This window comes from Zonotrichia albicollis, chromosome W (assembly GCF_047830755.1).
Source record: "Zonotrichia albicollis isolate bZonAlb1 chromosome W, bZonAlb1.hap1, whole genome shotgun sequence".
NCBI classification, from domain to species: Eukaryota; Metazoa; Chordata; class Aves; order Passeriformes; family Passerellidae; genus Zonotrichia; species Zonotrichia albicollis.
This window is the reverse complement of record NC_133859.1, coordinates 24,046,882-24,067,137: the sequence shown is the minus strand read 5'-3', so window position 1 is coordinate 24,067,137 and position 20,256 is coordinate 24,046,882. Positions and strand designations below refer to the sequence as shown.

Genomic DNA, 20,256 nt, shown 5'->3' with positions numbered 1-20,256 from the left:
TAAACCAATATACCTTCTTGCCATCCTTCCCCAAGTAAAAAACCATAGGAGGCGAGTTCCGGACCTGCGTACTTAGACGTCTTATGGCCGGAGCCTAGGCTTTCCCATTAACCACCAAATCCAAATCCAATTGTCACCTTTTTCCAATATAAAGCACCTTTGGGCTTACCTTATGCAGTTGTCCGACAGGCGCGGGGGTCGGGCACGAACCCGATGACTCCTCCGAGAAGTGCTCGGTGCCGGCTTGGAGTGGATCGAGACGCGAACCGCCCCGGCAACCCTCGGAGTCCTGCCGCGGTCACCAGAAAACTGTTGCCCGATTGATAAAGGACACAAAACTTGGATAAGTTTTGTGCGGCGCTTTATTAAAGGGTATGGGAGCCTGCGGACTAGCGTCCCCAAATCAGAGCCCCAAATTTCACGTATGGGTGTTTTCCTTTTATATACATGCAATTCATAACAAAGTCTCCAAGAAACAGTGCCCCTTTGCCAAGCGACAGACCCTTATAATACATTCCTTAGTTCACAAGCAAAATCATAAAGCTTCTGCTTGTCCTATTGTATGCTGCCCCCAAACCGGTTAGTCTTCTTTTACTCTCCTACCCTGGTTTAAATGTTTATTAAGTTCCTAAGACTACCTGCTAAGTTACCCACACATAATATCAACGGCTACAAAACTATTTTTAACAAACCAATTCACACACATAACTCATAACTAAACTATAATAAAACATTTTGCTAAATTTCATTTCTTTTTCCAACATGCTGAGCTTGTTTCAGCAGCATCACATTCAAAGCACAACCAGGCTTCCCCTATAGGGCACTCTCCTAGGAGTGGCAGCCTAAAAGTGGCAGTATTCTGGGCTATCCCATACACTTTCTTATTTTTCTGATAAAGGACCAATTGAGAGGGGGGTTAACACAATCAGGGTTAGAACTGATGTGGACTCTAGACAAGGAGCTCACTTCCTTCTCATAGAGGGGTTGGTAGCACTCACTGCACGGCTCAGCTGGGCTCCCCAGAGCAACACCAGCAATCAGAGCCAACATTACTACCCTTATCAGGAACCCAGTATGGGTCATCTTGCACAGCCTGCCCACCCGGCCTTCCCTCTTGGGGAATTTTTTACTGAGAAGAAGCTTCCAAGCTCTTTAGAGTCCCTTCTACCTGCTTCTCTGGTTAAACCTCTCTTGGTCTATTCCCTAACAATTTTGGTTTCCCCCAGGGGAGTGTTCTGTAGAGGACTGACCTGGAGTCTTTAGAATTAAATTGAGGAACTTAAACCAGAATTACTTATTTACAGTCTTAAACTTTTTACCAATATAGTTTACACATAGCAGTTTTGAAACATTTGAAGCAATATTAGAACTCTTGATACCAATTTTTTCCCATACAGTTCAGTCTTTTTGACTCTTCCTCCTGAGAGTCAACTTTAAATCACAGTATACTCAGGTGAATTAACTTGTGATGTGGATGAATCCTTATCCAGTGCCCGGAGGAGAGTGGTGTGGACTCCGACACACTGCCAGAGGGAAAAACTGGGAGTCTGGCCCAATGCCAGAAGGAGAATGGGGTGGAGTCCAGTCCAATGCCAGAATGCCAGAGGGAAAAAAACCTGATGTTGAATCCTGGTCCAATGCCAGGGGGTGAGAGTGATGTGAGTCCAACCTTTTTCTTTTGATCTGCACAGTCGAATTAGTAATGAAGAGTACCTGAAACGGGCTTTCAAACACAGGCATTAATGCTATGCTATTTAATGATTTTATCAAAACTCAGTTTCTCTGTTTAATGTTATTGGTAATTTCTCTTTTTCCATAGCTTGTATGTTTCTCTCATCAACTTCTACATACTCTGTACTTTGCAAGGAGTTGTATTTCTCAGCTAACTTAACTCCCAAAGTACTTTTATTCTCCTAATTTTCTGTGTATTTAATTCACTGGTTTTCTGTTCTATTTTTAATGATCTTATCTATTTATCTCTTGCTTTTGTTTCTTACTTTCACTTACAGCTTAAATACTTCTTTCAACCCCTTACACCTAATTTTTTTTTTTTCTCCTTACACCATTCTTTTACACAATACACTTCCCTCTAAGGAGATGTGGTAAAACTTGTAATGCACAATCTACATTACCTCTATTCTCTCTTGTCAATATTCACTCTCTCATTTCTCATTCACTTTCACACATTCCTCCACACCTTTAGGACAGAAACTTATTGCTAGAAAATCACGGGCCCCTATAGCCACCCCCTCACCTTGGGGTTGGCCCACAGGTCTCAGAATCTCTGGTGGCCTCTGGTGCACATTCACCTGTGAGGCTGTCTGCGTGTCACTCACATTCTTACAGCTATGGGCCCCCACACATCTGGGGAGACCTAGTCTGGTTTGCAGGTCACACACACACACACTTCCACTGCCCCCTTCCCATCTTCCCGGGAAGTTGTGGCTGACTTTGCTTGTGACTCACTCTCACACACACAACAAGACAACAGTAAGGTACCTTTTACTTTCACATCACTTATTACAAGTTAAGAATTATTGGCCAGTTTTGGTGGTATTGGATGTCCTTTCTACCAAGCTGTTTTTATGTCTAACTTCAGATGTTACTTTGTTGAGACAGGACTTATCTGCTCCTGTATCAACCAAAAATTCAAATTCTTCATTAAGGGATCCCACCTCAAAGTTTACAAAGGGCTCTTCTAGATGTTGCATCATGTCCCCTAAAGTGTAAAGCCCCTGACCCTCTAATCGTCACCTCTAAGGATCTTTTCTAAATTATCTTGTTCCCTGGCTATTGCTGCATCGAAACTGAGCTTTCTACAAAACCTCCAGATGTGTCCTGCCTCCCCACAGTAATAGCAATGTCATTCTCTTAAAGGGACTTGAGGTGTCTCTATCCCTTTTGCACCTGACAGTACAAGAGGCCTATCCTTGCCTCCTCCTGGTGGTGGTCCCGCCCACCCTGCACTTTCTCTAGCTACAGCAACCATGATCTTAGCCTTGGCTTTTGCTTTTTCTTCCTCCCTCCTTAAATACACCTTCAATGCCTCTCTTAATAACTCATTAATGTCCTTCTCTTGCCAATCTTCCATCTTTTCCAGTTTTCTCCTTATATCAGGCCAAGATTTGGTAACAAATTGGACTTTTAGTAGCATTTGACCTTCTAGGGTGTCTGGGTCTATTCTAGAGTACAACTGGAAATTTCCACTTTAGGTGGTTAAGCCAGGCAGCAGGAGCTTCCTCTTTCTCCTGTGTACCCTCAAATGCCATTTGGGTGTTAGTTCCTTTGGGAACTGACTCTTTGATCCCCCGTATTATCAAAGACCTATATTCCATCATGGCCTTCCTCCCCTCCTCCTGGTTAGGGTTCCAGCTGGGATCCGTTAGTGGCAATTTCTGCTCGCCTGATGGCACCTGGGGTCCTGGACAGTTATCTTTCTCCCAAATTCTTATGCTAGCCACCCTAATCATCTGAACCTCTTCTGGGAAAAACAATATACTCAGGATAGAATTCATCTCCCCCCAAGTGTAGATATTTGGACCTAGAAATTGATCCACTTGGTTGGCTATGCCCACTGAGTCCCCAACTAAATGTCCCAACTCTTTCTTGAATCCTCTCACCTCAGAAGCAGTTAGGGGAGCGTTCACAAAGCCAACACCTCCCGCTACTCCTCCCATAAGAACCTCTCTGAGGGGAAAGAGTCTCTCTGCCTTGGAGGTCTTGGATCTGGTGCTACAGTACGGCCCATCTTCAGATGCCAAACTACTTTGAGGGATATCTGGGTTACCCGGAACGTTCTGCCCATCAGCAGGTGTATTTGCTGATGGCTGTTTATCGGGCGAGGAGGCATTTGTGTCCCAACTAGGAGGAGGTAAAGGGACAGCAATAGGAGAGGGAGAAGAGCCTGAGTGAATATTAAGTGCAGCTGGAGAAGGGGTGGAGAATGCAGCAGGTGGAGTAGGCACTTGTGGTAGTGCAGAAGGAACTGGAGAAGCTGAAGGGGATTGTGAGGGAGTGGTTACTGGAGGAGATACTGGGTTTATCATGGGGGAAGCTGAAGAGGTAGAAGGAGGAGTTTGAGCAGGTGGTAATGAGATGGCAGCCGGGGGAAGAACCGGACCTGCCATTTGAGGTGCTTGAAGAAGAGGATTATAAGGTGGAGGGGCAGAAGGAGGCAAATAATCCAGGGGATCCCATCTTTTACTAGTCCTATCATCCCCTCCTCCATTCCCCTCTTTCTTCCTCTGTACCTTACAAATTCGCACCCCTTCATCCCCAACAGCGCTCTTTAACCAGCAAGCTACATACAATAAATGCTCAGGATCAGTATCCCCTCGAGCTGTCAGATAATTATTTAATAGTTGGCACATCCACTTATCCTTTGTCCCACACCAAGGCTATCCTCCTTGCACCTCTAATTCTGGCCACACTTCCATACAATAATGGATCATTTTCACTTCATCTAATCCCTCGGTGGCCTCTATAGAATCCCATTTTATTAACAGTTCTCCTAAGGGACTATTGGGATGTATATACCTCAGTCTCTTGCCGGTCTTTTTACTATTACACCCTCCCATTTTACAGGTCTTAACAGTAAAAAGTCCTAACGGTGCCTTTACTGACCGGTAATTTAAAAAAAAACCTTGTTTGAGGAGCTTCAGCCTCCTCCACTGAAACTTCAAATTTCTGCCTGATGCTCAGGACTTTATACTGAAACAACTGCCCAATCTCTTGATTGCCCAACTTTCCCCACGTCAGGTCTTACATCTATCGGGACTTGAAAACACGAAGCCTCGGCCTTAAGAATCTGGGTCGTGCCTGACTCCCTCAGTCAGGAAAAACAACTGCCTGATTTTTAGTTTGCCTAACCCGCCAATTTTTAGGCCTCACTGTATCAGGACTTAAAAGCAAACCACAGCCTCCTTTGCTGGGGTTTGTGCCTGACTCCTGTGTCAGGACTTACTTTTGCCTGCAGGGCTTGTGAGCTACCCGAATCCTTCTCAGGACTGACAAATCTCACGCGAATCCTTCTCGAGACTTACAAATGCTACCAGAATCCTTCTCGGGACTGACAAATCTGCCTGACTTCCCTCTGTCAGGAGTTATTCTGGGTGCGTGCCACTCATACAATTATTCCCTCCACACGCCTGGAGGGGGGGGGCCTTTATTCCCCCTTGGGAGACGACTCACTCACGCTAATTCCACCCTTCCCCCTGTTTCTGGCTGGCCCCTTCGCAGGAGTCCGGAAACGTGGTACTGAGGGGTCCACTCTCAGGTCGAGGGTCCGGCTGCCGGCCTCGTCTCATTCACACACACATGTGCACGTCTCCCGCTCCCGCCACCGGGTTTCTCTCCAGTCCGGTGCTCGGTGGTCCTGAGCCGATCCCTCTGGTCCTGATAGCCAGCTGTCCTGAAGGTCCAAGATGGCCAGTCTTGAGTCCTCTTGCGGCGTGGCTATCCCGGACGAGTGCCCCCAGCTGAAATAAACAGGGGCCGGAGACTTCTTCTCCTTTTTAATGCCTTTATTAAAAGTGATCACCTCAGGATTGGGTGGCTCGGCAGGACTGCAGTCCCCGTCGTGTCTCCCAGGGCGACTCAGAGGAGGAGGATATGTGCAGCTTTGTCCACTAGGGGCAGAGCTCGGGAATCCAGTCCTCGTGGGAGCCTTTAGGGCGTGGAGTCCCCGTCAGATGTTGTCCCCCCTCGCCCAATCGGCTCGGTCTCACTGCCGGGGATGACTCCCATGGTCAGGGCGAGAGGGACTCCGCATCTCTGCAGGCTCAGCACTCGGCTCCTCATGTCCAGACATCACTCCAGTCTCTCAACTCTTATTTGGCTCGTTGTTTTTGGGGTTTTCTCGGTGCATTTGGAGTCGGGTTCCCAAAAAGCATGCTGGTCTTGGAGTCACTTTGCATAACCCCCCCCCACCCTCTCAGGTGTTTTCACTATGCTGGGAAAAGAACACCTTAGCCTCGGGGAAGGCCCATTACCTCGCCCTAGCCAGGGCTTTTACTAATACAAAGGGAGCGATCAGCTACAAGGACATGTGATTACCATGACAAAACTCGCAGAACCTTGGCAGGGACAGAGATCTGGCTGCCTTTTTGTAACTTTTTCTCACAAAAAAAAATATTAACCTAATTTTTGTTCATAACAACAGGGCATGGGGGTTTTGGTCAGTTCATCACCCAAGATTTTCTTCCACTCTGCAGGGAGAGGAGTTCATCCTCGTGAGACCGTGGGGTCCCTCCCATAAGAGACAGTTCTCCGTGAACTTCTCCAGCATGTGTCCTATCTCACAACGACCCGTGATTACAATAACAAAACACGCAGAACCTTGGCAGGGACAGAGATCTGGCTGCCTTTTTGTAACTTTTTGTCACATAAAAATATTAACCGAATTTTTGTTCATAACACATGGGACTCTAAAGACGATGCCAATTCCTCCCACACCTGTTTGGTAGGGATTGTTTTTGCCCCTCCCTGGTCGGTAAGGGCAACTGCCACCTGCTGATGTCAGGATGACTTCCCTTCCCCCATCCTTGAGAGAATACTTGCTGCCTGCTGATAGCTGGCAGATCCCGTGGAATTCCACGAAATTGCCCCTTATATTACCCTTGCTGGGGATAAAAGCTTCGAGGCCGTTTTACCTTTTTTCAGCGATTTTTACAGGGTGTTTGGCTGCCATGCCCTGTAGGGCTGACAAGATGCTGAGTTGTTCCGGGGAGCATGTACCCCCCATGATCTCAATTTTGACCTTTCTTACCAAAAGCTGAATCATCTGCAAGGTTGATGCGGAGATTGCCCTGGTCACTGTCCAGCAGCTCACAGGTGAGGATTACCAGGCACGTTTCTGGTTTCCCTCCTTTCCTGGTTGAGCCTGAAGCAAGTCGTCTTGGCAGAGGTCAAGATGCTCTTTCTGGGTTTTTCCTTGAGAGTGCCTGTTCTCTTGACGGGCTGAGTTTCAGAAGCTGATGGCTGGTGGCATGGCTGCTTTCCAAGAGCCCTTCTGAGTGCTCTCTTGGAGCCCAGCCAGGGAATGCCAATTTGTCAGGATCTCTAGCTGGTCAGAGTGACCCCAAGAAAAGTTAGAAAGTCTCTTTTCCCAGCCCGGCGCTTGAAGAAAGAGTCAGGGCTCTTAATTTCTCAGTCTCAAGGTTGTTTATTGTATCTTATCTATAAAATTCTTTCTCCTGTCCTGCCGAGGTCCACTCAGCAAGACAGTCCAGACATTCTGCCTGCCCCCGGGGCGGGGTTATGTCTTTTTACTAAAAAATACGTATACAATGTGTAAAATTACTTTCCAATGACTATCACCTACATTAGACAGTGAGCTTCTACTCTAAACCAATCCAAAAGTGCCAACATCACAGCAGAAGATGGAGGCCAGGAAGAAGAAGAAGAAAGGCTGGACACACCCAGATCCCTCCATCTTGCCCCCCTGAATCCCCATTCTAAAACGCCCAAAATCTACTTTCTCACTTTGTGATAAATTCACTATCATTCTACTTAATTTGTCATGGCTTGCAGATCTTCCTCTAAGGTTGGTAACTTGCTCCCTGGGTCATAATCAAAACCACAGGTATTTTGGGCTCTGTGCCAGGGTCTCTGAGACCCCTGGCAGGGGTCTTGGCTGTTCAGGACAGCCAGAGGGATGTTCTGGGTGTTGACAAGGTTGGTGTCGGAACCCTGGATGCTGAGAATTTTAGACTTTCTGTGCTGACAGGCACTGACCCCCAGGAGAGTACTGCATTTGACCTGAGGCCATGGAACCGGCTTCCACAATTAATTGATAGAACTGGGATTATGGGTGTGTAGTTTGAATAGAAGTATGTAATATCACAGGGTGGAAAACTTAGAGTTTGGTATTTTAGAATATAGTAATAAATATGAAGCAAGATGGAGGTTTTAGGGTGGAAACTGGTTCTTCTTCTTTACCTTCTTCTTCCTCCTTCTTCACCTTCTTCTTCCTTCTTCTTCAAGAGTTTAGGTGGTTTTGTGTAATTGGACAGAAAAGTCCACAGTGGGGACTTCGAGGTGAAATAAACAGGGCCAGGAGACTTCTCCTTTTTAATGCCTTTATTAAAAGTGATCAGCTCAGGATTGGGCAGCTCGGACGGGTCTGCAGCTTCCCGTCGTCTCTCTCACGGCGACTCAGAGGAGGAGGATATGCACAGCTTTGTCCACTAAGGGCAGAGCTGGGGATCACATCCTCGTGGGAGCTTTTAGGGCGTGGTGATCCCATCCGATGTTACTTTTACCGGCCCCGTCTCCCTCAGTCTCACCACTGGGGACGACTCCCATGGTCAGGGCGAGAGGGACTCCGAAGGTGTTCTGCATCTCTGCAGGCTCAGCACTCTGCTCCTCACGTCCAGACATCACTCCAGTCTCTCAACTCTTATTTGGCTCGTTGTTTTTGGGGTCTTCTCAGTACGTTTGGAGTAGGGGTCTCACAGAGCATGCTGGTCCTGGAATCACTTTGCATAACCCCCCTCCCCCCCAGGTCTCTTCTCCTCACTGTTCGGGAAGGTCCCCACCTGTTACTGTCTCGGAGAAGGGCCATTACCTCTCCCCAGCCAGGGCTTTTACTGATACAAAAACAACTATTAACAACAACGACCCGTAATTACCATAACACAAGCAGAAGCCTAGCAGTAGAGGTGACTTTTTTTCTCACCGAAAAAAATCAACTGAATTTTTGTTCATAACAGAGGGGTTAGTTATTGTGTTAAAAGGAAAATTAATTTAGGTATCATTTTGTTGCCCGATTGATAAAGGACACAAAACTCGGATAAGTTTTGTGCGGCGCTTTATTGAAGGGCCCGGGGGCCTGCGGACTAGCGTCCCCAAAAACAGAGCCCCGAAATTCACACATGGGTGTTTTCCTTTTATATACAGGCAATTCATAACAAAGTCTCCAAGAAACAGTGGCCATTTGCCAAACTACGGACCCTTGTAATACATTCCCTAGTTCACGAGCAAAATCATAAATCTTCTACCTGTCCTATTGTATGCTGCCCCCAAACCGGTTAGTTTTGTTACTCTCCTACCCTGGCTTAATGTTTATTAAGTTTCTAAGGCCACCTGCCAAGGTTACACATAACTCAACCCATAATATCAACGGCTACAAAATTATTTTTTACAAACCAATTCACACAAAACTCATAACTAAACTATAATAAAACATTTTGCTAAATTTAATTTCTTTTCCAACAATTTCTTAATTGAATAGTTTAGCCTTAAAAGACCTTGTAACAAGAGATAGACATTTTATGCCTTGCTAATGAAAGACTGCAGAACTCACTGCTGTGAGACTGTAACACTGATAAGAAATAATAAACACCTGAATCTGAACTATCGTCTCAAGTGCCTTCAATCCCAGCCTCGACGGAAGTAGAAAAAGGAAGCCAAAAACCGGCAGGTTGGGAGAAAGCTTCCCTGGGTGTTACTTCCTCACAATGGGTGCCATTATTGATGAAATCCCCAAAACATACACTTAGTCTGTGTTAGCCATGTAGCCATGTGCCTGCTTTCCAGAGTGTGTTGGTTTTGCACAGCCTGGTTTTTGATAGTGGGAGAGGGCCATAGAGGTGGCTTCTGTAAGGAGCTGCTGGAAGCTTCCACCATGCCCGGCAGAGCTAATTCCTGATGGCTCTGAAGATGGACATGCTGCCGGCCAAGTCAGGGCCAATTAGAGATGGTGGTAACGCTTATGTAATAACATATTTAGGAAGAAAATCAAAACAAAGTACAGATGCAGTTTTAATTCCATCTAGAGAAGAGAAGGAGGTGAGGACATGTGAGGAAAAACAACATGGCAACTGCAAGAGCAGTGGAGGAGGGGGATGAGGTGCTCCAGGTGCCAAAACAAAGGCTGTTGTAAAGCTCATTGTTATGAACAAAAATTCTGTTAATATTTTTTTTGTGAGAAAAAGTTACAAAAAGGCAGCCAGATCACTGTCCCTGCCAAGGTTCTGCGTGTTTTGTTATGGTAATCACGGGTCATTGTAGCTTATCACTCCTTTTGTATTAGTAAAAGCCCTGGCTGGAGCGAGGTAATGGCCCTTCCCCGAGGCTAAGGTGTACTTTTCCCAGCCCAGTGAACACACCTGAGAGGGTGGGGGGGGTTATGCAAAGTGACTTTAGGACCAGCATGCTTTTTGGGACCCCGACTCCAAACGCACAGAGAAAACCCCAAAAACAACGACCCAATTAAGAGCTGAGAGACTGAAGTGATGTCTGGATGTGAGGAGCCGATTGCTGAGCCTGCAGAGACGCTGGAAACCATCGTTGTTCCTCACCCTGTGTTTGAGAGCCCCCGGGCCAGGTCTGGGAGGAAGCGAGACACAGACCAAAACAACATCTGACGGGGGACACCATGCCCTAAAGGCTCCCACGAGGACCGGATCCCCGAGCTCTGCCCCTAGTGGACAGAGCTGCGCATAGCCTCCTCCACTGAGTCCCCCTGGGAGACACGACGGGGACTGCAGTCCTGCCGAGCCGCCCAATCCTGAGCTGATCACTTTTAATAAAGGCATTAAAAAGGAGAAGAAGTCTCCTGGCCCTGTTTATTTCACTGTCTCCCTGCACTGTCGGTGGGAAGGAGGGGTGGGTTGGGGGGAAGAAAAGGTGTTTAAAGGGCTTATTTTACTTCTCATTATCCTACTCTGATTTTGTTAGTAATAAACTCACTTTGAACCTCTAAGTTGACCTGGTTCTGCCCTTGGAGTGTTTTCTCCCAGTCCTTAACTCCCAAGGCCCTTATTTAATTTTTTTTCTCTCCTCTGCCCAGCTGTGGCAGGGGAGGGTGAGGGAGCAACTTTAGTGGGTGTCTGGTATTTGGCCAATGTATCAAACCACAACACAGGAAGTTAAAAATCCGTTACTTCCTCACCTTATTGACCCATTGTGCAAACTGGATAACAGCTACAGTAGCCTTAGTCATAGGACCCATGTATTGATAAGGAGCAGCAAATGGGAAAAATATAGCCACAACCATGTGCCACCCAAAACAGGGTAAGCTAGATCATATAGTGACACCTAAGGAGGTTTCTATATTCAGCACACAAAAAATTAGGTTATCCAGGAACTGTTATTCCTTTTTCACCCTTTCCTCTCTATGCCCTCAGGACCCACCATTGGGCACCAAAATCTGTCTTGGTTTGAAAGACAGGTGTTTGTCAAGGAAGGTGAGAACCTCCCTTGGTATGGAAAAATATGACCCCTACCCTCCAAATTATTATAACATTTAGAAATTAAGGGGCTTTCAGGCAAAGATATGGGAAAAGGAATAACAGCTCTTTACTAGTATTTGTATGTATAACAAGGCAAACAAACAAAACCAGAAAAACCCAAAATACAGTCTCTTAGCACTGTTTAAGCAATTTCCCCTTTGGTGTAGTTATGGTCACAGCCGGCAGGGGCGCTGGTGGGCTCCGGGCCGGGCAGGGCAGGTGCAATGATTTCCCGCGGCTGCAGGGGGCATGTGACACCACCTCTGAGACCACACGATTAATTGCTGGGCTACGGTGCAGAGGCGACCCATATGGGGACACCCCACACGTTGGCTCTGGACCTCCCCAAACGGCCAAAAAACAAAAAAAAAAGAATTAAGCAGACTTGCAGCACAGGAAAACCGCAGCAGAGCAGGATCTCGGAGTACAACACACCTAAGTGGCCACGGCAATGCCTCACAGGCAGAGGGTCCGGCAAGAGCCGGTCCTGATGTTTCAGCACCACATGCGCTGGTCCTGAGTTCCGAGCAGTCAGGCAGCAGGGAAAATGGCAAACAACACTTTCCTCCCTGAACCGGGAAACTGGACTCCCCAAAAACCCAGCCAAACCTCTGGGGTAGCCCCCTCACCTTTTTTTCTCCTGTTATCACCTGCAACCTGCCCCCAGCCAGGGCCATTTCAATGGAATGGTGTGACACCCAGCTACATATTTTGTTTCCTAATTGCCCCCATTTGACTCTCAAGAAATGCATTGACCTTCTTCCAGATAAGCAGGTGGGAGGAAATTCACTGGAAAACCTAATGCCCGAAAGATAGGCTGTAAATATATCCTCATAGATGACGTCTATAAAGCAGGTATTTGTTTATTACAGCGCTGGTGGTGAGGGGTGTTATAAATGACAATATAGTAGAGCCTTTTGCATTTATGTATTAGCTTTTGCATGTTATTATTAATCACAAAAATGTTGATATGGTACATTTTATATTTCCTTGTAACTACTTTTTAGTATAGTATAATCTGTGAGTTTATGTATGCACTGTATAGCTTATATAAATAGTAAATAGTAAAATGATAAATATATCCTAGATTGTAGCATAATATTAAAATAGAAACTATGTGATGTTAAAATGCTTTTATGTAACTAACTCAGAGACTGGTGTAAGATAATTAAGTAGTTCCTCACATTTGTAGACTATATGAGTGATAATATAATGGTGACAAAAACCAGAACCAAATTTAATGGCTTCTTGTTATCAGGGAGTGTAAAAACAACAGGATGAAACCATGAGAAGAAATAAAATATATTGATTTAATCTGAAAGATGGCATGCAGACAAGTCAAAGGTTAAAACCAAGCAAAAATTCATGGAACACCTAAGCTCACAAGAATGTTAGAATATGTGTAAACTTTTCTGAATATGCATGTACACTCTGTAATGTAACAATATATAGAGGACATTGTTTTAAGCTAACAGTGTGCTTTTGGCAGATAGCCAAGCACCCCAGCGCTGAATTTTATCCCTTTTATCGCTTATTAAACTTTTATAAAAAATTTCTAAAGAGTGAAATGTGGAGAGTTTTGTGCAGAGGTGGCTTGAGGAAAAAGGCCATGATCATATACAGCTGGTTAAGCAGTAAAAAGCAGCTGTAAGCACTAAGTTCTCAGCCTTTTCCTTAAGAGAAAACAACAACACTGCGTCCTTGAGCAAATAACAAGAAAACAGCAACACGGTGCCCTTGAATGGATAACTGTAGTCAACAGCAGGATGTAAAAACAAGTATTAGCCTCAACAAGAAAACCACAAGTATTTTGAGAATGTAGCCACAAAGGAGGAGTTGACATTTAATCTGTAACCAATGATGAGCTTAGCTTTTGCAATATGTATGAGCTTAATTAACACTACTATAAAAGTATGTAAGCTGGATCAATAAATTTGAGACCAATGATCATCAATAGGATGTGCTTGTCTCCCTTCACTTCCGTCAGTGAAACTTGTTTTTCACAGGGGGATAGTTCCATCTAACTCACCCACCTTTGTCAAGTGCTGTGGTATATTTATACAGTAAGTGTTGCTTAATGTTACTGTGTCACTATAACATCATCATATACACACTGGAACTAATTTACGTAGTATGATCTCATGGTTATTAGATAATTCTTTTGCACTGCGTTTGCACCTTCCCAATTTGGGGGTGATCAGGGGTCTTTGATGAAGGCTTCCAAGATCATCTTCTCATTTGAACTTTTCAACTCTGTCTTCAGAGTGAAATGCAGATTTTTGGGGGTTCACTTAAGTTAGCAATATGAAATAAGCATTTACATTTTAGCTTGTAGAATTATGTGTTGAATTTTACCCTTTTACTTAAGAAACCTCTGCCATGGTACAAAGGGCATAGGAAAATGCAAATTTCTGAAGCTTCCTGCAATAAAGAGCAATACTGGGAAAAGACCAAGGGATGCAAGAAACCCAGATAAAGGGGCTCCTCTGTCTCCAAGCTCATAAAAATTGACAAACATACTCAGATAAGCACCAAGGGACCAAAGCATACACTCAAAGAAGAAAAGTTCAAAAGTTCAATCATGAGGAAGACCACGGTCTTCAGCCTCAGAGACCACCAAAGACCCCTGTGAGACCACCACCGTGAACAACACATGCTCAGAAGGGCATGGATCTAATTACCATGTGAGGCGAGGACAGGCGGGGCCAGGGGTTGAATATGCATGGAAAGGTCGTGCAATGTAATGTATATGGAACACCTTTGTGAATAAAATATGGGGCTCAGACCAGGTCTCAGGGCACAAGCTTTCATGAGAGCTATCTCGCTTGTGCTGGGCGCTGACAATACATACCCACTTCATAACTACATCAGGTTGTGGAGTCTATTTATTCCATGTATCGCTTCAAGAGCATGCACAGTTACGGTGTTCCTTGGTCTGTCTGGTCCTAACCGATCTAAAATCTTTATTTTGTGGCTAAATGGCTTTGCACTTGCCAATATTTCATTGGTACTATCCTTATCGATCTCTAAAGCTATCCACCTGGCAAGTTTTTTTTCTTCTTTTTTGTCTATTCAGCATTAAGCAACTAGTTAACTGTATATTAGCCATTAGATCATATAAAAAGTTATTTTTATCAGGTATATATAGGTATAAAAAGCTATTATTCTGGTTATATAGGTATCAGGTTATATAGATATCTTATAACTCAACCTATATAAGTACCTTGTAACTTTGACCTAAAGTAGGCATCAAACCAAGAACAGTGGAAATGACCATACCAAGTCCTGACTACCCTTACCAAAACTGAAGTTGCTGGCAGAGAACCCTGAATTCACTGCTCCAGAGTTAAGAAGACCTCTGCTCCTGAAACAACTGGAAAACAGAAACCGAGACAATTCAGGATAATGTGATTTAAATTGTTCTTTTTGTACCTGTTATCTGCACAGTTGGTAACCATGATTCAGGTTTGGCCCCAAAATTTGTATGTGGCTTTAGTCCAAAATGCATCCAAAAGCTCTTCATAAGAATGGCATGTCAAGGTGGTATTGGATATGTGAACATGAGGTGTGGTAAGTTTTGCCCCTAGATAAAGATTGGGCCTGTGCCCTTGGGGCTGTAATTCCAGATGTAATAATATTTGATCATACTGAGGATTACTGCACGTATTGAAAAGCAAATTTCAGATGCAATTTTGGCCTTACAAGAAGAAATCCATGATTTATCTGGTACACACATTCTGCACAATCATTAACACTAGTTGTTCTTATGCAGATCAGAGTGAAAGAATTAATAAGGATTTGGTTGAAGTTTGGAAGCAAACTTAAATTTTACATCATATAACTTTCAAAAGGCTCATTGAACTTTGCATATACCTTCCATACACTCACTTCATGGTTACTGAACTGGGCCTGGATAAAAGGAACAGTTCATGCTACTTATATCTGCAGTTAGTCTTTGCATAATAGCTGGCTGTATGATGCGATGCTATGGTTCAATGTAAAGAGTAGAGACTAGACAAGACTAAAGGGGGGAATGCTGCCAGAATGATTTTTGCTTATATATTCTCTATATTCTTTACACATATATTCTAGCTCTATTGTTGTATAGTTATATAGTTACTAGCTAGCCCCAGTACTTTTTCCAACCCTGATAGGCAGAAAAACAAATCACATAGGCCTCAATCCTATCTTGGTTCTTCCTGGGAACTAATGCACACCTCGGCCAGGTTTTGGGATATCCCCCGCTGGCTGTCGCAGGTCTGAATAGCGCAGTCCTGTTCAGCACAGCCTGCCTGGGCTCCCAGGCAGCTCCCAGCCTCAGGCTACCTTAGCAAGCTTCGCTCTTAAGTGAGACTAGCTCTTTAGTGATTATCAGCTCATTTGTGATTTCAGCTCTTTAGCTTGCTAAGTGCCTTTGGCAGACGAAGGGAGAGAGAGGAGAAGGCTGTGTGAGGTTCCACATAGATGTCTATTGGCAGCTTCTGCAAAGGTTCTCAGGGATAGCTCTTCTACTGAGCTGGAGAAAAGTAGCTCTCCATATAGGGTACAGGAGTTTTAGAAATTGTCCAGTAGTAGGGGTCGAGGGGAAAGTGACCCATAGTCTTACAGAGAGATAACAAGGGTCCGAAGGCGGAAGAGGGGCTTCTTAGGTCCAGTCATCATGACTGGGCATTTCATATCTTAGGCTGCTGAACACCATGGAGGCATTGCAGGCCCTGTGCCTGATACAAGGAACTGTTATAAATTATCAAATCGATAGCCAAATTATTAAAAATTTAACAACGATTTATTAGGTCAATTACAAAAAAAATAGAATTTCAAGCAACCACCACAATCAAGATAGTGTCAGTCCTGGGTACGGGCACTGGGTGAGACCAGAGGTTCGTCCAACAGAGTGACACAGAGTGACGGGTTTCCCCTCTAAGGTTCACACCAAGTGTTTCCAGCGGCCAGCTTACATACAGTTTATTCTGCCTGAGGCAAAGATGACCACATCTTTCTCTTCACTTCTTCTAATGTAAATCCACTTCCATACATATGTTGAAATAGACAAAGACGGGTTCCAGTTTGCAGACAGAAGTCTAGGTACACAGGGGAAGTTTGCTTTCACATGTAATAAGTTGGTATGGGTCCCTGAGTACCCAGATGCAATCAGGACAGGTCTGAATCTTGTGAGATTCCTGGGACACAGCAATTAATCATGGGCCAGGGAGGCTCCTGATGTTATCTCCCAGGTGCAGGAGACCAGGAAATCATCACTGGTGGTCCAGGAAGGCTTCATTCAGATGATAAACAGGTCTGATGCTATCTTGACATTGCCAGGAATTAGTTATAATCTGAATAGAGCTTTATTCCTGGCTGGGAGATTAAAACATTATTTCTACTATATTTTATACCTACATGTATCTGTTTATACAGCATGAATTAACTACATTACATATAACAAAACCAAGGTTGAGACCAGCTCTTCGAGATATATTTTCATAAACAAAGTTTATTTCCCATCTGAGTGGGGAGGATTTAGGAGAGACTTGAACTGGAGGGAAATTGCCTAATCACTTATGTCTCTAATTGGTGATTTTTGTCAATTATGCTAATTTGCTAAAGTTATAAAACTGTATTCACCCTGTGTGGGGGGAGGGCATTTTGTGGACATTTTCCATATCTGCCCCTGGAGGCCTCCAATAAAGACCAACCTTTATATGACCTCCTATACTAATATTATCTCAAAAGTGTTTTGTTTCATTTCTAGGTTCTTTAAGGCATTGATATGCATAAGTAAAACAAAAAAATTATTGCTAGTGTAATTGAAAACTTGAGAGTCTAATCATTGTTAGTCTGGATCTAATTGTTATATGAAAAGAAAAAATCATGTATTTCAAATTGAAATACACACATCCCCACACACCTCCACCCCCACCCTTCTTAGTTTTTGTTCCTTTCCCTGGTGTTATGCTTGCTCTTTTACTGCTCTCCATGGCCAGGAGGAATATCATGTTCATGTTGATGGCTTCTTTGGTTGTTTTCTTCCTCACTCTAGGATTCAATTTGGGTCATGTTTATGTTTGCTAATACCCTTTTACACCCTTTCTCTTTGTTGGTGAATGAAACATGCAAGTAACCTTCATCCATAGCAGCTGACCACACCCCTGTCTTTACTGCATATTGTTACCTATTAACCAAATTACAAATGCTTGAAGTGTAAGTTATTAGCCACACAACTCCTTTTATTGTTTTACTGTATTACCAGTGATAGTTATACAGGGCCTAACAAATAGGAAAAGAACAATTAAAAATAGTTTCTGAAAGTTTTCCTGTCCCCAAATCCAAAACAAAGAACGCTTCATAAACTTTTCATGAATAACACACCCCCAAATAAAGAAAAAATAACTAAGAAAGAATTAAGACAGTCACCTGTTTGGTAGTTATGCTTGCTCTCCCTTTAAGGCCTTAAATGCTTATACCCAGAAATCTCACTTTGTCACTGCTGATATAAAATTCTGTCACAGCACAAATTAAACAAAAACAGTTTGCAAAAGAAAAAAAAAGCTGTAAATCAAGTAGCTTGCTAATCAAAGGAAGATGTATTACTGTTTGAACATTTGAGTGAGATCAGTTTTTGGTTTGCAACAGAAACAAAGCAATACAAAAGCAGAAAACTCAAGTATACTAAATTTGCAAATAGGTTTTTCAACAAGGAACACTTTTAAAGCTTGAGATAAAATTGCTGTCTTGCTCCTTCCACCTTTTCATTTCAAGGCACACTCATACATAGGCACAATCCCACTTTGCACTTGGTCATTTTACACTGAAGTTTAATATTCAGTAGCTATTGATGAATGAGATAATGCTCATGTTAAAGCTGAGTGGTAATATGGTTGACAAAATAGTTTGTGTAGGCTCAGTTTAAAACTTGAGGTTCAGAAAGAAAGTCATCCTAATCAAAAATTGGCAGCTTCTGTTTAAACTTCAAAGATAATTTAGAGCCCCAAGACATTTGGAAGCTCAGTTTTTAACCCTCTGTAGTGTTTCAAACAAAAGAATTAGCTTTCATTGGCTCCTTCTTTATTTTCAAATTATCCAATGTGCAGCATAAAATTTGATTATTGTGAGTATTGGGAAATATTGGAAATTATAGAATAAGCTACTAGAGCAATATACAGATATTATTTTACTTTGCATTTGTCTAGATATTCCACTATGGGTAAATTTATCCACCAATATATAAATACTTTAACTTGTTTAGAAGTATATTGAATTGCATCAAGAGTTAGATATATTGCTATTTACCCCATAAATACTCAAGGTTGTTCATAAGACTAATTACCTTCCACACTAAGCAGCCACTAACAATATCATCCATCTCCCTACTGAAATGTAATGGCTGCTTTGAATTCTCTCCAAGTTTCATGGTACTCCATATTATTCACAAAAAGTTCCATAAATTAACCTATTTCCAGAGACAAAGTGATCTAAAATGCACAAATACCCAAGTGAATAGAGGTGTTTCAAAGGAAGGTAACATTTCTCATAATAGCTTTAGCAAGAATTCGTATGTTGCATTGATGATGCCCCAGGACAGGACAGAATGATGGTAATTCAGATGGACTCCTCTGAAAAGATGCATCAATTTTTTATCATGTTCTAGCCATATTGTCACAAAAACTTTTGAGAAAGACTGAAATTCGCCACCAATTTGAGATTGCATGCGAGTTTTTACAACATTCATTGGGAAAAATAAGGATCCCAGTAAGGCACCCAACAGCCCACCACAGATAAAGTCATTGACCAAGTGAGTGCTATAAGAAGTTGCTTCAGGCAGACAATGTTTGATAGGTCCCCATAGGCCAAAGAAGAGGATATTACTGCTTCCATTCCGGAGCAGAATAGGCACCAAATCCTGATAATATTCTCTAATCCCATAGACTTTTAGTACCTTAAAAGCCTGGTAAGTGTTTGTAAATTTGTCATGATGTTTGTAGTCTTGAAGCGCAAAGTCTGGACTCGTTCAAAAGGTGTAAGAAGGGCTTCTGTGGTCCCTGCAAGCACTGCTGCCATGCTGCAAGTTAGAAGTTCAGGTGCACTTGTGTGACTATGGAGCAAGGAGGAGAAATCTTCATACAAGCCAAACATTAGAGCTAGGGTAGTTGTTTTTTGCATTAATGGAGGAAGGATTCCACGATAGAGATTTCGAATTCCATCTTTCTGCAGCTGATGTACTGCATCCTTTGTTTTCAAGCCATACAACTGTTGTCGAAAGAGGACCTTCTGAATGGGAAAGGTGACTACTATATTGGTGAAGGCTGCACAATAGCCACAAAGATAATGTTTACCAGCGTTACCCTTTATGTGATGGCTCATATCTTGCTTTGAATTTGTTGGGACACAATCTTGTGAATCCATCTTTTTTTCCCCCTCGATATATATCTTAGATTTCTTTTCCTATGTCAAAAAAAGAAAAAAAGTATGTGAACATAATGGCATGTGACAGTTTTTTTAGTTTACACACACACATCATGTGCACACTGTTCAAGATCACACTGTGCAGCATTTTACGTCCTGAAGAAAATTCATCAAATTCAGCGGAACAGTGTGACCAACTGTCATCAACTGATAGATTATGCAAAATGCACAATTTTCTACACTACATTCAAGGGCCTGAAAAAATAGATATTTTTCCTCCCTTTATGTTTTGTTGATTAGAACCAAACTAAATTAAAACAAAAAGAGATATGAACCCCTCCAGTGCCACCTTACAACTGAAAATGTGAGGGAGAAATAGGAAGTTTGCACATTAAGTTGCCAGTAGAGTATGCCAAGGAATTCAAACACTGAATGATCTATTCTAACACTAGTAAGATACAAGTTACCAAGCTTTTGGAAAACACACACACTACACACAGCTCAGCATTACAAATTCTGATCATTCCTGCCTGTATTTCCCTGTGGCAGACAGCAATGAATAATTTAAATAGGAATTTAATAATCAACATCCATTTACTATAGAGTAGTAAAATAGTAT

The 20,256-nt window shown here is 43.2% G+C and overlaps 1 protein-coding gene across 1 annotated transcript; it reads right to left on the bottom strand.

Moving 5' to 3' along the window:
• Positions 1-18,762: 18,762 nt before the first annotated feature.
• On the bottom strand, positions 18,763-19,637 carry LOC141726966 (mitochondrial nicotinamide adenine dinucleotide transporter SLC25A51-like). The gene is given in 2 exon segments (XM_074532114.1): positions 18,763-19,224; positions 19,227-19,637. Coding segments are annotated over 2 exon segments (873 nt in total).
• Positions 19,638-20,256: the final 619 nt, after the last annotated feature.